Here is a 20,262-nt window from a genome sequence, read left to right as displayed (position 1 = left end):
AATGGCGGGCAAAAATGTATAAAAACCTACCTTGCGAAATAACGTCTTTACATTGGTTATGGAAAACTTGACTAAAAATGAATGCCCAGACCAAACCGCTTAACGTAGGAAACTGAAATTTTGCAAGGACATTACCTTAAAGTAGTAGGTACTTGCTAAGAAATATTTTTTAAATCCGTGGCCATCTTGGAAAATGGCGGCCAAAAATGTAAAAAAACCTCCGTCTGTACAATTCAACAAATTATGCGGAAAAGTAACTAAACCATACTCTGGTAAGGTCGGTCACCTCTACTAATACTCTATACTGGCATCAATGGTCAGTTACCCGGGATATTTCACCCCCCCCTTTTTAAAGAACCTTAAACATTATTTTCAAACTCAATTTTTTATGAGCATTCCTCGAATTTGCCAAACCAATTCTATTACAAAATTTTCTAAAAAGATAAAAAAATGCAGTCAGTAACTTCCAACAAGTGATAGAAAAAAATAAGGTAATGCATGCGTTGTAGCTTGACAAAAACATGACAGGCGCTTGTTAGACTTAACAACACTCCAAGAGGAGAGCCAGGCTGGTTTATATGATCCAGTTCCGGTTGACTAAATAGGCAAATTACGGTTTTTAACGTTTAAAACTATTTTTCCCCCCAATACTAAAAAAAAAAAAGTAAAAGAAGGTACCCATTCCACAAATTGAGACGCTGGACTCTTTAAACGTCTTAAAGGTAACGTGTAACGTCTTTGATTAGGCCTAACTCGGTGCTTGAAGAACTAACTAGGCAACAACAAATTCATCTTCCCTTTATTATAAAAACGTCTTATGTTTGAAGCAACATTTCAAGGTGGTCTTTGACTACAAAGCTCGATGGTCCGCGACGCGATGCGACGGAAGCTTATCCATAAGTTTATATAAGTTGTGTTCCATAAGTTTGACACTTCCTATGCTTCGTAATGCTAGAGATTTACAGCTTGAGCTAGTTCGAGCGAGAACGAAAAGCGAGAATTGCATGGCTACACTCGGTTAATTTTGCAGGACTTCCATCTTCCAATTTAGTCTGTACTAAGCCTTTGACAGCGCCTCCCTCACCAGGCGTCTTCAGTTTACCTCGAATCTATGACCTACATAGGTCACTCACTTCATGACAAGCTTTCTGAAAGTAACCAGTGACGAACTTATGGAACCTAGCTTATGAACATCGTTCGTTCGTCGTGTGGGGCACAAAAATTAACTACACTTGTTCGCGCCATTTCTCTTCCTAATCTCATACCGTTAAGTCACCCATAAACTTGAACCAAATTCAACGTTACTTCAACCGCGTTGAATCTACATTGAAAGTTGGTTTATTATTATTGAATTCTAAAGGTGAAATGAACCACCAATCATTGTCTCACTCTTAACTAGAGTCGCGTTAAATAGCCCCGGGTTATTTAGTACTTACCATTTGAAGAAAACGAAGAAATTTCTTCTTTAAAAGTCTTCAAAGATGTAATTGCAGACGAGAATCCGTACCCCCATATCTTAATGACTGTAATTTGTACAAGAAATTCTTCTAACCAAGTCCTAGAAATCAGGCTTAGAAATTAGGGATATGCCTTGTTTCGTTTCGATTTGGTTCCATTTGGGGGGACAAGAATATGCTATAGGTATGTCTATCAAGTTATGGCAAACTTATTTACCTCCCATATGGTTTGGTGAAGTTTTCTACTTACTTAATATGAGGAGAGAAACGATTTTCGGATTTTCGTTCTTCGGACTTGTGACTCCACTAATAATTGGTTGGGAATTTTTACCGAATGTAATAAACGCGGTATAAGTTGAGGTGCTGATGATACTAATTTGCTTTGATGGTAATTTGATTGCGATTACTGGTTACGCAGATGTCTCGCTGTACTTAGATTTGAAATTAACGTTCTTATAGCTCTCAGCATTATTTCTTTTATCGTTAAATTTAATGTAGGCCTAGTTGGTTTAAACATAATTTTATGTACGGTTAGAGTTTAAGGAATTTAGCGAAAAAAAGAGGTTTTTTTTTGGTTTTGGCGCGAGAAGTATCGCACGTGCTTTTCAACTTTAGGCTTAACTTTGTTAGTTCTCATTTTCAGATTAGGAATAACTGTTTTGATCCTCATTTTCAAATTAGGCCTAATGTAAGGTCAAATTAATTTAAATTAATAAGTAAAACTAAAATAGCAAATACTAAAATTACGATCGAGAAAATTTTTATTTCAGATCTATATTACAAAAAAAAATAAAAAATAATAAAAATAAAAATAAATACGAACAATTTCATTAAGGAACAAAAATAAATTCCGAGATCAACTCGACATTTTTAATTACTTTGAAATAAAAAAAAATAATTCAAAACGAGTATTTGTAAAAGAAAAAAGATATCAATTAATTTTAAATACATTTTGATCGTTATAATAATGGACGGCGATTTTGATAAATTTTCAAAAATATTGAATGTTTTCTTTTTTTTTTAATTTATATACAAAAAGATGGACGGTTTCCCTAATTCTTTATATTTACAAAAGCACGCTAATCAATATAAGTTAATTTTTATCCCAAATACATTTTTTTAATCGTGTGAACAAAGCTGCATGTTCATAACTTAACTGTCATGGATTCTTTAAATTGTTTTTTTTTTTTTTTTTGAAATCTGGTGCTTGGACCAGAACGTTGTATATGATATAAGTAGATTACCCCACTAATTCCCTTTATTAATTACTATTTCGAACAGCGTGAATAAATACATTTATGTGTTTGTAAATATATGGACGGGGCAGTAAACATTGTAATAACAAAAACACACACGAAATTTACATAATATCACCTTTTTAAAAGCTCTCAAAATTTGTTATATTAACATTAATAATCACATGTAATAGAGATTCGTTATATTTAATTATAAATGGACGGTATAATTAACCTTAGTAAGGGAGTCCTTGTTTATCTTCAAAGATAAACATTCAATTATTGTGGACAGGGGCTGAAGCTTGAGAAGTTAGTTTTTGGCCTATCACGTGATTAACGCGAATGACTACAGAATTAATCATATTTACCCGAAACTTAATTAATTAGAGACATCGCCATTTGTCTTGCGAATATTTTCAATTCGCATTTCGTGTTCTCTGGCTTTCATTCTTAGGGCCGCGATACTTGAACTTCGTCTGTCAACGTCAACAGCACCCGTTGGTACCAAACCCGAATGGTTGCTGTTACCACTTGTCGAGCCATTGGTCGAACAAGGACTAACACTTTTACGGTCTGTTACGATAATTGGCGGAGATACCGACGTTGGTCTACCACCACCAGACGGTGCCCGAACTAATGCAGGAGGTGTCATAGACCTTGAGGGTGAGGTAGCTTGTACATTTGGACTCGTACAACTAGTTGCGGGAGGTGATGGGCATTTGTCTCTTAATCTTGGTGGTGGTAAAGTGGCGGGAAACGGTGGGGACATTTGGTTGGGCGGTGGCGGCGTAGCTGATCTTTGAGTGTTCATTTTTGGTTGTTGGTTGTGAGCCGATAAGTTAACCAGTAAATTTTGAAACGACGTTGGGGCGTACGGTGACTGGAATGGTGGTAAAAATCCTCCGGGACCTGTTGGGGGATAACCACCAGTTGCGCCCAAATCGCGTAACGCCGCGGCGTATGGTCCTGCCGCCGCTGCGGCCAGATGGTGATGGTACCCCGGGAATAGTCCCGGTGGTAAATAATGAGCTCCGCTACCAGGAAGGCCACGAGCCACCGCCGCCATTGAGGACATGATAAAAGGATCGTATTGTTTACGAATGAAAGCCGCGTGTAATGGACTGAATGGATGGTGTTGAGGGTGACTTGGACCTAATGGTGAACCAGCGGCGTGGGCTGCAGCCGCGGCGGCCATTGCGGCTGCTGCAGCGGCTCCTGATATTGAACCAGGCGGTGCTGAGGGCATCGCAACGGGAGAACCAGTCGCGGACACGGATACTCCCGGTGGTACACCCGTTGAATATGGATTATATCCTTGATGGGCTTGGGAACCAGCGGCCTTTTCTTGTTTACGCCATTTTGCACGACGATTTTGAAACCATACCTTAAAAGAAAAGAAAAGAAAATAAACATTGATTTCCGTTAGATATTTTATAAATCATGGTGGCAGGTGCCAATATGAGTTTGAGAAAAATATATTATTTTATTGTAATTCACAATCCCTTTAAAACTTTTGAATGTTGACAGGTATTTAGAACGTTTAACGTACTTTTGATGCGTGTCAGAACGAAAAGAACCCAATTACTCGCAGCGTGACTCCTAACATTATTGTAGTACCAACTTATCTACCGCACGGTGTATTAATGCAATTTTTTTTTACTTATACATTTTATATTTTGTAATGAGGTTTTTTCTATCTCTCTCCCTATATTGTTAAGTAGGTTTCATTTTATAATATTTCTTCTTTTTGACGATTGAGATTTAGTTGGGGTGCTTAGCATTATTATTGTAAAGATTCCATGGGTTATTATTAAAAGATCCGGACGGTGGTCAGATTTGCGCGCTAGAGGAGGTAATAATATTGTAAGTACTTGGGCTTACAGGCTCGTGCGCCCACCAATTGTTTGCGGCGCGTTGCTCGCGGATTTAAGCTGTCATCGACTTTTCTATGAATAACACCTCGTTTATCATGTTTTATTGAATGTCTACCTCTCTAGGAAATAGAATAGTTTAAAGAACTATTGAAATGTACTGTGTACTAGCAGACGACGTGGAAGAAATAAGGCTGAATATTAGGCTTAGGATTTATTCCGTGGATTTGAAATAGGCAAATTCATTAGGCTTAGGTTTGATACTAGAGATTTCTTTGAAATAGGCATGATAATTAGGCTTAGGTTTGATACTAGAGATTTCTTTGAAATAGGCATGATAATTAGGCTTAGGTTTGATACTAGAGATTTCTTTGAAATAGGCAAGTGCATTAGGCTTAGGTTTGATGCTAGAGATTTCTTTGAAATAGGCAAGTACATTAGGCTTAGGTTTGATGCTAGAGATTTCTTTGAAATAGGCAAGTACATTAGGCTTAGGTTTATTCTACAGCTTCCTTTGAAATAGCCCTAACATTAACACACTACTCGTTGAGATACACGTGATAACTAACTTGTATAACAGGCCATTTATATTTATGTAAATTTTAATTATTAAATAATTACCAATTCCTATATACCTACTTGGAAACGCTAATAAAATTTAAAGTCAATTTTTCCTGTAAAATCTAAATTTATATCTTTAATTGAACATGTTCATTAAGATAATGATATTAACGGGTTGATCATTGTCATTTAAAAAAAAATCCCATTTAAAATTTATTTTCCCCTTGGCTCGTATATGTAATTATACTAATGGATTTAAGCGTAAATGATTTTAATTTATTCTACTCGCTTAAAAATAGGTTAAAATTGGCATTTTGACAAATAATATACATATATGGTGTTTAAAGGTAAAGGTATAAGTATAATTTAATTTTATAACACGTATATATACCTTTCTAAAATTTGACTGACGTCTTTTGAATATTAATATAGACAACTTAATTCTAGTTTTTGGGGAAATTTCTTTTTTTTTGGCCCCATAATAAATATATATATACATATTTTGTCGGCATTTTTCTTCTTATTCAAACACTGACGATTATTAGTAATTAAATATCATTAAATATTTCCTCGATTAAAAAAGCTGATTATAGAAAGATAATTAACAATCCTGTTTCTTATTTTATTTTTTTTTAATTTAAACCATCAAATTAATATTTCTCAATGCGCTAACTAACTATAGTCATTTTCTTTCTTTTTTTATAATTAATTTCAAACTGATAATTACTAATTGCTAATTTGTAATTGTAAAAAAATTAAATTAAACCTCTATATGAGTGAGTACGTTGTCAAGACCCTGCCTAGCTTAACGACAATTACAGAGACCCCCTTATAATTAATTTAATAGGTTTTAATTTATAATTAACATAAATTAATCATTAACTCCATCTTTCTACAACTATCCTTTTCTAGCCTTGACAATTATTAATTCTTGGCGCCTATTTTATAATTAAATGATTTAAAAAAAGGGTTTAAGTTTAATATTAAAACCCTTAAATTCATAAAGGGGGTGTTTTTAATTTTAAAATATTAATTAGGACAAAATAAGTACGTGATATTTAAATTAAAGTATATAAATACCACCTGCCCGTGCGAAAGTATTAAAACTGCGATAAGTTTATTATTAATGAAGTTTCCCCAATAATAAATTAATTGGTTTTAATAATTATGGATTATTATTCCAATTAAACGTGATTTGCTTTACTTAAAAACGATAGATACAATATCCTGTTTATTTTTTACAATGTGTTTTTTATTTTTTTTTTAATTTTAAAATAAATAATAGGAGGTAAATTAACTTTACGCCAACTTTACGCCGATTTATCGAAGTTTTTAATCAGGGCGCGAGATTTAATATTTAGATTAATATAACAATGGATTAAAATTTTTTTCTTTAATATATTTTGAGTGATTTGGGGTAGTTTGATTATTAACATTTTATTTAAAACGATATTAAACTGCTTTTCAAGGGTAACAAGAAATATATGGGATTAAATCGTGAGTTAATTTTCATTAGAGGAAATATTGGTTGGGCCTTTTAAGTGTTGTTAATAATGGTTTTTTAATGATATTTTATTTATATATTTAATTGTTTAACCAAGTTTAATTCAGGTAGCCCGAAGCCAACAATTTGAAATTCCTTAAAGTAAATTTCCTCCTGTAAAGGTTTGTATAGAACAATGTTATGTAACATGATTCTTCCCAGGGTCATACCCTTAAATGTTAATCTGATGTTGGGTAGAAGAATCATGTTACAATTACTTTACTCCCCCTTTGAGCTGGTACACTTCTCCCGAAGAGATGTATTATATACTTCTGTTTATACCCACATATTTAAAAAGGCCTTTAAGTGTAACTCGAACAGAAAGAAAGAAATCTAATTCATTGTTAATTACAGTATACACGAAATTCGACATCAAAATAAACCACCTTGAATAGAAAGAAACTATAAGACAAAATTTAATATAGGAAATAAATCAAGTTAGCTCGAAGTCATTCAACACGGCATAATCGCCTCTTTGTCCTCGATCGGTTAAAATATCAAGCCAATAACTTTTCGTATAGTCGGCATTGAGAAAAATCCAATAAATCTCAAGTTAACTTGTCCCCTAAACCTTAAAAACCACTTAAGTCCTGCCCATTTAACCTCAAAGTTGAGTCAAAACTAAATACAAAAACCCCGCTGACTTTTTCTTAAAAAAAAAATAGAGGATGGGATATATCTATAAATTAGAGCCTAACTTAATTACCTATAGGTACATTCTTTTAAAGTTTTAACCTGTGTCAGCGGCTGACTTCAAAAGACTCCATTTTTTTTAAACTTACAAGTTTAATGTTGGGCGGTCCTATGTAGTTTCTCTCTACGTTCATATTCTCAAACTTTAACATCTTGTAACTAACTTTACTGACACTTTCTTTAAGAAGGTGAAATACACTTTGAACTTTGAAAAAAAAGTATGACTTTTATTTAAGTATTTATAAAGTTAAATTATTTATTGATATAGTTCTTTTTTTTTTTACTCTGGGAGGAGGTGTGAGCTTTCAATAATATAAAGGGAGGATAAACCACTCTCGGAATGAACAGAAGGGTAAGCCTTAGTCTTCCATTTTTTTTACGATTTTTGTTTGGTCTGAGGTTACGTGAAATCTTTTGTAAATTTAGCTTAAAGGCCGAGTTCCAGCGAAAAGGGTTCTAGCGAACTGAAAACCAAGCATCGAAACTAACAATGGAGCGACCGTGCCGATTTTCGAATCCCCCCTGGGGCCAAAGTTGGAACGGTTCTAGCTAACTGAAAGCCGTGCAATGTGGTTCTAACGAACTGAAGATGAACAAAAGAAATCCTTTTAAACTTATTTCCTCTCGAAATTTTGCTTTCCCCTGAAGGAAATTCTTTATTGTGTATCTTCAGTTCGCTAGAACCACATTGCACGGCTTTCAGTTAGCTAGAACCCTTCCAATTTTAACCCCAGCGGGGATTCGAAAATCGGCACGGTCGCTCCATTGTTAGTCTCGATGCTCGGTTTTCAGTTCGCTAGAATCCTTTTCGTTGGAAGTCGGCCTTTAAAATAAACCCTTAGCTTTTATAGTTTAATTATGATCTATTTTAGGCTTAATAAAATATGCAAATTATAGTTTTAGAACCCTGTTATTAACTAACTACTACACTTTAGCCTTGTAGGGCCACCACCAGCACCATTTTAAATGTTGTAGTATTCATCGGGTCCATTTATAAATAAAAACCCAAGCCAAGGTTCTTCTTAATGAATTTAAACTCTAGAAACATGCAAATTAATTTAAAAATAAATTCACATTCGCAGAAAAAAGATAAAAAATAACCTATTTTCGAATTTAAACAAGTTTTTCTATAAAATAAAATACACCTGTAGAATATCAATATGAATTTCCCTCTGTGTATTTTATAAAATAATTGACTAATGATATCTCACAGTATTAAATTATACTTAATGATATTAAATAATTATTAAGATAGTAGTTTTTAGTGTACAGGGTGTTAATAAAAGGATGGTACTGGAATGAAGTACAGGGGGATGCATGGTTCTATTGGAAATAAATTTTGTAAGGGCAGGGATAGATTTAATTTTAGAAGTAGGAATGGAGAACAGAGTAATCCAGGACCCCCTTCCACGGGACGGAGGGGTATTAAAGAAGAGGCGGGTCATAGAGGTCACAGAGGTAAAAAGGAATTACGTATTTTTCGCCGTCCCCATCAGCAAACGTCATCAAAACGTAGTTTAAGTGAGCCAATAAGAGAATTTAAAATTTCCGTTACGTGTTAGAGGGAGGGGCTCTATACTGGTCTATGAGTCGGACTGAAGTAAATACTAACCGTTCTCCATTCCTACTTCTAAAATTAAATCTATCCCTGGTAAGGGTAATAAAATTTAACTTTTATGGCAGATTTTGTCGTCCGGGAAATATTGGAGTATTTTAGGGATAACCCCTTAATAAAATTAGCATCGTCTTTCAGTTTTTTACTTAAATTTGAGGGGGTCATCCGTAAAACAAAATAATTCCAATCGTAACTTAGGAAAAAAAGTTATTACTGTACATTTTCGACTCAAAATTGATTTCCCATAGAACCAACCATCCCACTGCATGTACTTCGTTCCTACCACACTGGAACACCCTGTATTATATATATTTTTATTCAATCTATAGCTGCGGCAATCGTTCATTATAATTTCGAAAATGAATTGGTTGGTATTCGATCAAATAGTTTTTTTATTTTTAGGGTGGTATAGTTTTTGCACAGGTAAAAAGGTAATAATTAAATTTGGGGGAAATTTAATATACATTCATTCGTCTTGTTAATAATTAATACTTGGAAATTGGCACCGAGACAGATTTTATTATACCTTCGGGCCGGGTAACAGAAACCGCGTACGTGTACATGGTCTTACTAGGAAAGTGTAATTAAATACTATATCTTTCCTCTTCTTCTCTATATGATATATCCTAATAGAAAGATAGTACAAGACCTCATGGATAATTTAATAAAAGCTTTAAGTTTGTTATTAAATTAAAAATTATTTAAAAAAATAAAATAAATTAAGAATTATGTCCTGACCTGTTAAGAATTAGGGAAAAACAAAAGGGATGGTAAAATATACGTAATGTAATAAATATATTTTTTATAGTAAACTTAATTTTGCAAGTAATGTGAACTAAGCCTTTTTGAAGTGTAGCTCAATTGTTTTACTATTATTGAAAGCATTGGATTTTCTAATCCTTGCATCTATTGCATTGCATTGCAATTACCGCCCTAATTAGCTGGCAATTGCATTGCCACAACGTTTTAAATAACCTAGCTATAATTGCCAGTATGTTCCCTTTTATTGGAAATAAACCTTGCCACAAATTACTACAAAATTCCCTAATTGGCAATAAGCCTTTCTGCAATTGCCACAACGTTTTCTAGCTCTAGAAATAACCTAGCCATAATTGCCAGTATCTTCCCTTTTATTGGCAATAAACCTTGCCACAAATTACCACAACATTCCCTAACTGGCAATAAACCTTTCTGCAATTGCCACAACGTTTTCTAGCTGGCAAAATAACCTAGACATAATTGCCAGTCTCTTCCCTTTTATTGGCAATAAACCTTGCCACAAATTACCACAACATTCCCTAACTGGTAATAAGCCTTTCTGCAATTGCCATTGTTATCACATCAGCCAATATGTTAATTGCTTTCACAATCACTTTATTCTTAACAACTTAAAATTAGCATTATACCCTAAATTGTTAGGCTTAAGGCAATCCTCTTTTTCATAAACACAATGAAAAACTTAACCGCGTAACATTTCATCAAGGAAATTTATCTATTACCCAATTTAATAATCATAGGATAGAAATTATAATTAAATACTTCTACACTTAAGTTCCAAATCGTTTTATTACTCTGTTTTCAAAGTGATAGATTTATATCCTTATAAAAATAACTATAGGGCTTTTATAAGTAATACAGCGTTAATAAGCTCTCTCTCTCTAGCTTTGTTCGTAATTAATTAAAATCTAGATCATATTTAATTGATGAGAAAAGGTTTTTAAAAAGCAACTAATTGCAATGTCGTGAAACTTTTTATTTTGAAATTTTTTTTAATCTACACTTTTTTTTTCCACGTTCTAAATTTTTGTCTTGCGGTGTTTTCTTTTAAGTGAAGACAAATTTTTATCCTTTTTAATTCTTTTTTTTAGATGTGATAACCCGTTTTGTTAACTCGATTTACACTTTTTTTTAAATAGTAAAGGGTTAACATAAACAGTTTTTAATGGATTGTTGTTTAATGGATATGAAAATTATTTTTGATATTATTATTGTTAAATTTACATTTTTGATTTATATTTTAATAATTGGTAGTCTGTCGAAATTTTTATCCTGTTAAGTTTTTTAAAAATTTTTTTTAAGCTAGAAAGTTTTTTCAGCTAAGAAACTATGCAGACGATGGTCTCGCTTCCTGTGACGTAATTTCGCCTACATTTCAAAGTTCAATTTTACATTATTAGACCCTAGTCCCTCTTGGTTTTGGTACGGGAAAGCTACGTTTTATCGTTAGGCTAAATTTATGTGCTTAGAATTTTAAAAACGAGCAGATTGAATTAATTAATTTTGATGAAGTAATTAACCATTGTTAAAGGTTAATTAAAATGACAAGAATATTAATTGTCTTTTATAATTTTTTTCAGATTGCTATCAACATTTATAATTACAAGGGTTTTAACTCCAGCAACGACGACATGCGAACGGCCACTAACACTACAACTTCCGGTGAAGGTAAGTCCCAATTTTTTATGACTTACTTTGTTAAGTAGTATTTAAGTACAAATTTATACAAAGTAGCCAAGGCCTAACTTGCAATTTGCATTGAATTAGCTAGGCTTAGGACTCGGTTAAGAAATAAGCTTTGTCATCTACGAATTAAGCTTAGGACTCGGTTAAGAAATAAGCTTTGTCATCTACGAATTAAGCTTAGGACTCGGTTAAGAAATAAGCCTTGTCATCTGTGAATTAGGCTTAGGACTCTGTACTAAAACAGGCCTTGCCATCTATAAATTAGACCTGTAAGACACGCACGGTGTTTAAACTAACTACGTTAAGAGATTCCAATTTAATTTAATGGGGAATTAAATTGCTAGTACTCCCAATCCCTTTGGTAAATCCACTCTTCTCTACACACTGAAAAAAAAAACCAAAAAAAAATCCCCAAAACGTTTAAGTTAGGCCTATTTAAGTTTAACCCCACGCTATTTCCAATAAATGATCTTTAACATCCAAAGTAATTTGCTCTGCCTCTTCTTGGTTAATGGCACTATGCCATCCAGTCCAAGTACTGTATAAAAGAGCAAAGTAATTGACCCTACCCCAGTTAAGGGTGTGACTCTCTTAGCAGCAAAGAAGTAAAAAAAATTGTTCCGAATTTCATTTTAAAAAATAATTTAACCCCCCCCTCTCTATCTAGTTTTTCCCCAATTTTTCTCTGTTAATCTAAGTTCCGATCAGTTCTTTCTCCATTATCATGAAATAAGTGGCGAAGAATGTTTACCAGGGACCCTCCCTGATGCGGGCGTGCGAGGTTTAAGTTTTAATACAGTCCAAAAAGGAAGATTATGTACTTATGGAACTATAATTCAAGAAAAACTTTAATATACTCGAAATGACATTCATTGCAACCCCCTCATCTTTACCAGAGATATATATTTTTTTCCTCATTTTTCAGTCTTTATAATATAAAAAAATTCTTAACCATCTTAACGTGTTATTTTACTGAGAAGGTAATTTGCTTTTCAAAGGAAGGGTGAAGTTGCTAAGGCTAAATTGTGGTGGCTATTTTCATTAGAAATATTCATTGCATTAGGCTTAAGATATTTGAATGGGTTTTATTGGAAGATTAGGCTTAGGAGATTTGAATGGGTTTTATTGGAGGATTAGGCTTAGGAAATTTGAATGAGTTCTGTTGGATAAGTGGAGGATTAGGCTTATGAAATTTGAATGAGTTCTGTTGGATAAGTGGAGGATTAGGCTTAGGAAATTTGAATGAGTTCTGTTGGATAAGTGGAGGATTAGGCTTAGGAAATTTGAATGAGTTCTGTTGGATAAGTGGAGGATTAGGCTTAGGAAATTTGAATGAGTTCTGTTGGATAAGTGGAGGATTAGGCTTAGGAAATTTGAATGAGTTCTGTTGGATAAGTGGAGGATTAGGCTTAGGAAATTTGAATGAGTTCTGTTGGATAAGTGGAGGATTAGGCTTAGGAAATTTGAATGAGTTCTGTTGGATAAGTGGAGGATTAGGCTTAGGAAATTTGAATGAGTTCTGTTGGATAAGTGGAGGATTAGGCTTAGGAAATTTGAATGAGTTCTGTTGGATAAGTGGAGGATTAGGCTTAGGAAATTTGAATGAGTTCTGTTCGATAAGTGGAGGATTAGGCTTAGGAAATTTGAATGAGTTCTGTTGGATAAGTGGAGGATTAGGCTTACGAAATTTGAATGAGTTCTGTTGGATAAGTGGAGGATTAGGCTTACGAAATTTGAATGAGTTCTGTTGGATAAGTGGAGGATTAGGCTTACGAAATTTGAATGAGTTCTGTTGGATAAGTGGAGGATTAGGCTTACGAAATTTGAATGAGTTCTGTTGGATAAGTGGAGGATTAGGCTTACGAAATTTGAATGAGTTCTGTTGGATAAGTGGAGGATTAGGCTTACGAAATTTGAATGAGTTCTGTTGGATAAGTGGAGGATTAGGCTTAAGAAATGTGAACTGAAATATGCCTTAATTTCACTAAGATTACGAATTATGATTGGATCCGTGTTTAAACACAATTAAACCTAAAGATTTAAACTTAATTAGTTAGTGTTAGCGATAAGACGCATCTACTACCCAGAAAGAGTTTCACCAACCCTTGGGTAAGAAGTTTCATTTGGCAGATAAGGGTACTTAAAAGTGTATACAGACACCAACTATACTCAATTTTTTTATAAACTAGAATTTAGTAAATTACTTGTCAACTTTTTCCCGAGCCGAAGTTTTTCAAATTAATGATCCGCTTATAAAGTAGCTAGTGAACTACTTTTTTTTTCAAAGAGTCGTTCGTCGGCTGAATGTTTTTTGAAGTTTTTCTGCCCCTTTTTTCTAATTCCAATATCGCCTTTCCCCTTATAGCCAATATTATCCCGGGCCCATAATATTTGACGACACAACACGTGATTTGATACTCGTCTCAGTCTCTCTCGAGTTATGCAATTTAATTTTTTAAACATTTTTCTTTTAAAAAACCGGGCATTAAACTTAAGACGGGAGTGTATCGAATTTGAGATATTTTGTGTGGGCCTACCGTTGGGATATTTTACTTTTTTGCTGGAGGGTAAACATGGAAATATTATTACGTAGTTCCCTTTAGAAGCAAGAAAGCAAACGCGAGGCGTAGTCGTCGGATCCCGTGAGAAATATTATTATGAAAAGTTGTTACAAGTTTTTCTCTCTTAAAAACTTAAAGGGGGCCTTCCTTAGTGGTTCTAGCTGGCAATATAAATTGACACGCTTTTAATTAATGTTCGAAATACGCCACCTACATGACAGAAACGCCACCACTTAAGCGGGATGGGCCAAGTTAGTAAAAAATGTTGTAGTTTGAACGCAAACTCCCGGGTTTCGGCACCAAATTTTCGTTAGTCAATATGGCTGGCGTGTACCTATCTGGATGAGACTGTAGTTTGTTTCAGAAGGGTTGTGGATATCTGTCGTAAGCCATTGCTTTATTAATAGGATGTGCAATTCGTTATGTAGGGGGCGCTCCAATAACTAAATTATGAATGAAGTAGTAGAGTTACTGTTTCCTGGCGTAGTGATTGGGAACTGCCACATGATTCTGTCGTCTGGTTAAACGTTCCTGTGTATTATTCTATGGATTATCTATGGGTGTGGGCTTTATAATTCATGGCATAACATTTTTAAATCTTTAAGTTACTCCTTTATACGAATCGGCTAAATGTCGCCACTCAAAGTTACCTATCTTATGCCTTAACCTTCACATTCTTTCCATATATATAGTCTCTACATTATTTACGTTAAAACCATGACCGATCCTGAACTTGAAAACCAAAAGAAAATCTACATATCCATCAAAGAAAATCGCCTAAGCCTAATTGCACAAGGGGAGGGTAATGGATATAATTTAAACCGGGTGCCGACTTTCAAAAATACCTTTTAATTAGTCTTATTATGTTTTAAACGCTGTTTCAAAAAGAGAGAAAATTATAAGAACAGACGATGGTGCCTGCCGCCTCTCTCTCTTTCTCTTAGAAACCCCAAAATGCGACATCAAATGAATAACTAATAACTCTAGTCAAGGGGAGGAGATGAAGACCATAATGGTTCCCCATCTTAGAGACAAAAGGAGTAATGTTATTCCCGCCATGTAAACCATAATTTATTACTCTCATATTCTAGTGACAGAAGCTAGCCGCGTAGCGAAGTTAAAATTGGTATTAGGTAACTGATTTTTTTTTGTGCTTTAGTCTTTTCACAAAATTCATGAGTTTTTGCCTGGAAAACCGGTAGAAAAGATTGAGTTTTAAAACTTTAAAAGATGAAGATGGGGTTTTTATTTTTCTTTAAAGAAAAAAACTATATTTTTTAAGTTAAGACTAATTTATTTTTTGGAGTATATTTTTTTTTCTTTTTAAGTAATTACCTTTTTAAAAAAATTAAAAGGTTTTTGAACGAGGGGTAATATTATCCTTACACGAGTACTATTATAGGACTAATTAAAACGTTTATCGGAGGCCATGATTGTTAATTAAATAGACACGTTATGATCATTTTTCATAATTTGAAATTTTGTAAAATATACGCCGTTCAAATTTGGACGTTGAATAGATCATTCATTTATTTTTTATAAAAAAAAACCGCGTGATATTCACGAGGAAATGTTTCTTATTAGCTTATATACGTCGTACAGGTAGCGTGAGGGGATCACGTGGTTTAGTTTAAATAATTTTAACAAGCTGGGAAAGCCAAACACGACCTAGGAGAATTTTAGAGTCAGGTGAGGGTCGGGTCAAATGTCATCATAATGTCCCTAATGCTGATTTCTTTAATTATTTTATTAATTAGCCATATTTAAATAGAAAATTATATCTGTAGTAAGAGATATTTGAGGTCAAAGTTCAATCTATACAATGTCTACCCCGATCAATTTCAATAGACAAAGTAATTGTTTTAAATCTAAACAAAAAATTTAAAAATATGTTAATTACGTTTAGAGTTTTACTGATTTCTTTAATTATGTTATTAATTACCCATATTTAAATAGAAAATTCTATCTGTAGTAAGAGATATTTGAGGTCAAAGTTCAATCTATACGATGTCTACCCCCGATCAGAATTCAATAGACAAAGTAATTGTTTTAAATCTAAACAAACAATTGAAAAATATGTTAATTACGTTTTGAATTTGCTGGGGAATTAAGTCTTAAATGAAATTAAACGTCATTGGACCCTGTACGAAGATTAAATACTTTGAAACAAACCTTTATCTAGTTTCCCTCTAAGTATATAATTATATTAAATTTTTCTAAAGTTATTAAGTAAAAGTCAACGTATATATGTACATCCAATTCTTCATGGGCAGCTGATTTTGTCTCATCATTATACAACCATATAAATTAAGAGCGGGTCTAATAAAACAGGAAACTAAGTTATCGTAACCCCCCCCCCTCCTCTCCTCTAAAGTCTTCTGTCTGTCCTTTCTGTAAATTTCAACTATAATTACACATGGCCATTATAATCCAAGCTCACGTATCTCAGAAGTAAAGAAGAGGGGGAAGAAAAAATGATAAATGTTTAATCGCAAGCTGACATGGGATGGCGTGAAGCTCAATTCATAGACATGAGAAATATCATTATTGATAAAAATATGAATTCATGTTAAAAATCATAAAGATGTTCCATGATAAGTTTGTTAATCTCTGGTTACAAACTGGAGCTTGTCATGAAGTGAGTGAGGTAGGTCGTAGATTCTGAGTAAAGCGACGCCTGGTGCATAAGGCGCTGTCAAAGGCTTAGTAAGTTCAGACTGAATAGGAAGAGGGAAGTCCTGCAAAACTAACCGAATGTAGACAATCAATTCTCGCTTGTCGTTCTCCTAATTCAAACTAGCTCGAGCTGTAAGCCTCTAGCATTACGAACTTGTATAGTTAGTGTCATACTTATGGGGAACATATATTATAAACCTATGTTTCCATCTATGTACCCTTGGTCCCTTATTACCCTAGCATTACGAAGTATAGATGGCGTCATAATAGTGTATTTCAAGCTGAAATCTCTTAGTGCGTTACAAACAGACAGATCTTTCTTATTGTAATCATACTTCTTATAACTATGAAAAAACCTCCATCTAGGCAGGCAGCCGGACGAGAACTTTGAAAATAGAAAACCATTTTCGCAATTTGAAGGAACAAGAAAATAGCAATTTTGTTTCACAATTGAATTAAGTTTTAAAACGCTAACCTTTTAAAAACAACGCTGAACTGTCATTAGAGTCTTAGCCTTTAAATCATTACGAGTTAGACTAAGGTCTAATTGCAGCGTACAATAATACTTATATCTTACTCATCATGCGACTAAATCATTTTTAGTTTCAAACAGGATTTGAAATTTATATTAGTCTCTTTAGGCACGTACTTTTCATCTGTACTTAAAAGTTATATCGCTACTTTGTTACTCGGGAGATAAATAATTTTAATGATTTTTCTGATTAGTACCCTCTATACAGGGTGTTATAAAAAAGGGTGATGATGGGACCGAAGTACAGTGTGGGTTCTATGATTGATTTCTTTTTGATACACTTTTTGGCACACCCTGTATAGAGAAGATTGTGTGTGTGAGAGAGGGGGATTAAAATTGAATATATACTTAATCGTTATCGTTAATAGGTTGAACGGAGAAAAAAATATTTCTATTTCATTTGAAGTACTAAATTAAGGGGCGACTTTTAAGGGGGAAAATTAGGATTTAGGCTTACTTATATCATCGAAGTTTAATTATTAAAACAAATAGGGGATTTAATTGGTTATGGTTTAATGATTTGGGTGGTCCTTTTTTTTTTTGAAAGGTACGAATTATGACGTCACTGCGTCTATAAAGGTTTCGCGTCGAAGGGATCGTCTGCTAGAGTGCTAAAGATTTTTACAATTTTAATTTTTGGGATATTACTGAAATACTGCACACTGGCCATTAGAGTTAATAATAGAAACACTAAGAGATGATTCTAGATGACGCCAGGGTAGAGTATGAATCTTCTCGAGCTGCTCCATCTAGGATTGACTTTTGACATTTTTAATATTACCTTTCTCTGTTATGCAAAAAATAACATGGTCTATTGTGGTAAATATTAAGGGTTATATATCTATGTAACTTTACGAAAAGTCCCTTAAAATTAAAACTTATTTTAAAAAATAAGTAAATTAACCGTAAAACCGAATGTCTCACTGAATGATATCATAATTTTGCATAATTATTGAAATCTGCATTATAATCTACATAGAGAAGGATGTACAGTAGGATATTGCCAGGGTTTCACGCTAAACTTAACTCTAATTTTAATTTTTAAGTACAGAAGCAATTTTAATAATATTTTCATCATCAAATCTTATTTTAATAAAAAAAAAATAATTCATTGTAATTGAGAAAATTACTAAATTGAGGTACTTAATATATCTTTTAGTCCCCTAGGATTTCGCCTCCTCTGCGAGAAAATCAAAAGTTTTTAATGATTTGAAATTGAGCAGCTAGCGTCGAGGCAATTTTGAAGAATGTCAATTATCCAGTTTAATGAGCCCAGACGGCGTGGTGTTTTTACTCAAATCGAATTATACTAAGAAATTAAGGTTTCTGGGGAGTCAATTCAATCGAATCACATCAGGGGCTGTGTATTATACGCGTTTTATGTGGTTTTCGTTATGAAATTATTATAAAATTCCTACTAGACAGTTCCGTTTGCGGATAGTAATGCTATATACACGATTATTTTCGGATGCAGCAAAGGGAGAGTGAATTAATATTAATATTAAAATACAAAATTTAATTAGTAGTAGTTTTATCGGGAATTCATTTAAATAAAATTACTAAATTAGCTGAATATATATATATATATATATATATATATATAAACGTAGGTGTCTGGTCAAACGTGACCCAGCTGGATTGTTGAACCGCAGATATTTTAGCCACTTTAACCGAATACCCTGAATTTGTTGAAATTCTTAAAATCCCTTGACTTTTCCCTGAACCTTTTGGGCCATTTTGCAATTCCCAGACTTTACCAGGACCAGTGCAATTAACCCTTTATCTATTTGCCTGTTTCATATTAGGTAACAATTTTGAGTGAATGTTGGTAAAATATTAAGTACACATTCCTGTTTATTTTAAGTAAATAATTAACCAAAATTCCCTGAATTCATAAAATTCCTTGACTTTTCCCTGAATCTTTTGGCCCATTTTGAAGTTCCCAGACCTTTCCAGGACCTGTGGCAACCCTTTATCTGTTCATATATACCTGTTTTATAATGGGTAACGATTTTGAGTGAATGTTTGGTAAAATATTAAGCACACATTCTTCTGCTCATTTGAAATAAATAAATAAATAAATAAATAAATAAAACTCCTTTCGTTTAGTTTAACTCTCCCTTTGCAATGTTAATCCGCAAAACGTAAAAATCCAACCTCACAAGTTGTTTCGTTTTTTCCTATTCAATCTTAAATGTATAAAAGGTGCAATAAGATTCCTCCCCAAATTTTCAGGTGTACATATAAATTTACCGATGATAAATCGGGTGATTTTCCTCTCGCGGTGTAATTACAACTAACATTCTACAATCGCACCCAGTGTTTCTTACCTTACCTTTACAATATAATCGTGTAACTTACAACTACAGCTTATAGTTAAAAAAAATCCCCAAGATAAAGTTTACATAAATTTTTATCCAATACTGACTTAACTGATAGACACGCTTTTCAAAAATTAATTCGAAACCTGTAACTGTATACTTGATCCCCCTCTCCTCCTCCTTCTTGATGGTGTTTAACCTCTGACCTTTATCTTACACTTCAGGTAATATCATAAGTTTATAAGATAAGTTCCATAAGTATGACGCTTCGTAATGCTAGAGACTTACAGTTCGAGACCGACAAGCGAGAATTGAAGTACTACACTCGCTTGGTTTTTCTTCCTATTTAGTCTGTATACTAAGCCTTTGACAGCAGCGCCTGATGCACCAGGCGTCGCTTTACATCGAATAGATAACCTACGTCAGTTCATTACGGTTTACAACCTTCAGTTTGTAACCAGTGACAAACTTATGGAACATATCTTATGAACTTTTAAGAAACAAACCGAACCAAGGCTTAGCGAGTTTTATTTTTTTCTTCACTTAAATCTTGAATTATGTTTGGCAAATCCCATTCGATTGGGACAATATTTTATTGGGGTACTTTATCGGTATGGGGGTTTAGTACTGGCAGTTTTTTAGTGGTTTATTCTTAAGGCTTTACCTAGATTTAACGTGGGTTGCTATTACCCCATTATTTTTATTATTCGATCAAAGTGGTACCTATCAAAATA

General features: G+C 33.5%; 1 protein-coding gene and 1 long non-coding RNA gene across 2 annotated transcripts in view; one reads left to right on the top strand and one right to left on the bottom strand.

The window, feature by feature from the left end:
• LOC149677055 (uncharacterized) overlaps positions 1–20,262 on the top strand; it is a 114,488-nt gene that overhangs the window by 46,339 nt on the left and 47,887 nt on the right. Inside the window, exon 2 of the long non-coding RNA XR_016366566.1 lies at positions 11,333–11,420. This is a non-coding gene — a long non-coding RNA (uncharacterized LOC149677055). The remainder of the gene's footprint in view (positions 1–11,332; positions 11,421–20,262) is intronic.
• LOC149677054 (uncharacterized) overlaps positions 2,201–20,262 on the bottom strand; it is a 76,199-nt gene continuing 58,137 nt past the window's right edge. The window contains exon 5 of the mRNA XM_089838034.1: positions 2,201–4,076. Coding sequence (XP_089694160.1) covers positions 3,072–4,076 — 1,005 coding nt within the window. The 3' untranslated portion in view covers positions 2,201–3,071. The remainder of the gene's footprint in view (positions 4,077–20,262) is intronic.

Source organism: Phalangium opilio, unplaced genomic scaffold (genome assembly GCF_054372755.1).
Source record: "Phalangium opilio isolate 3A_F unplaced genomic scaffold, DU_Popi_V2 ptg000045l_1, whole genome shotgun sequence".
Classification (NCBI taxonomy): Eukaryota; Metazoa; Arthropoda; class Arachnida; order Opiliones; family Phalangiidae; genus Phalangium; species Phalangium opilio.
Note: the sequence above shows the minus strand (reverse complement) of the source record. Positions and strands in the feature narration are given on the sequence as shown.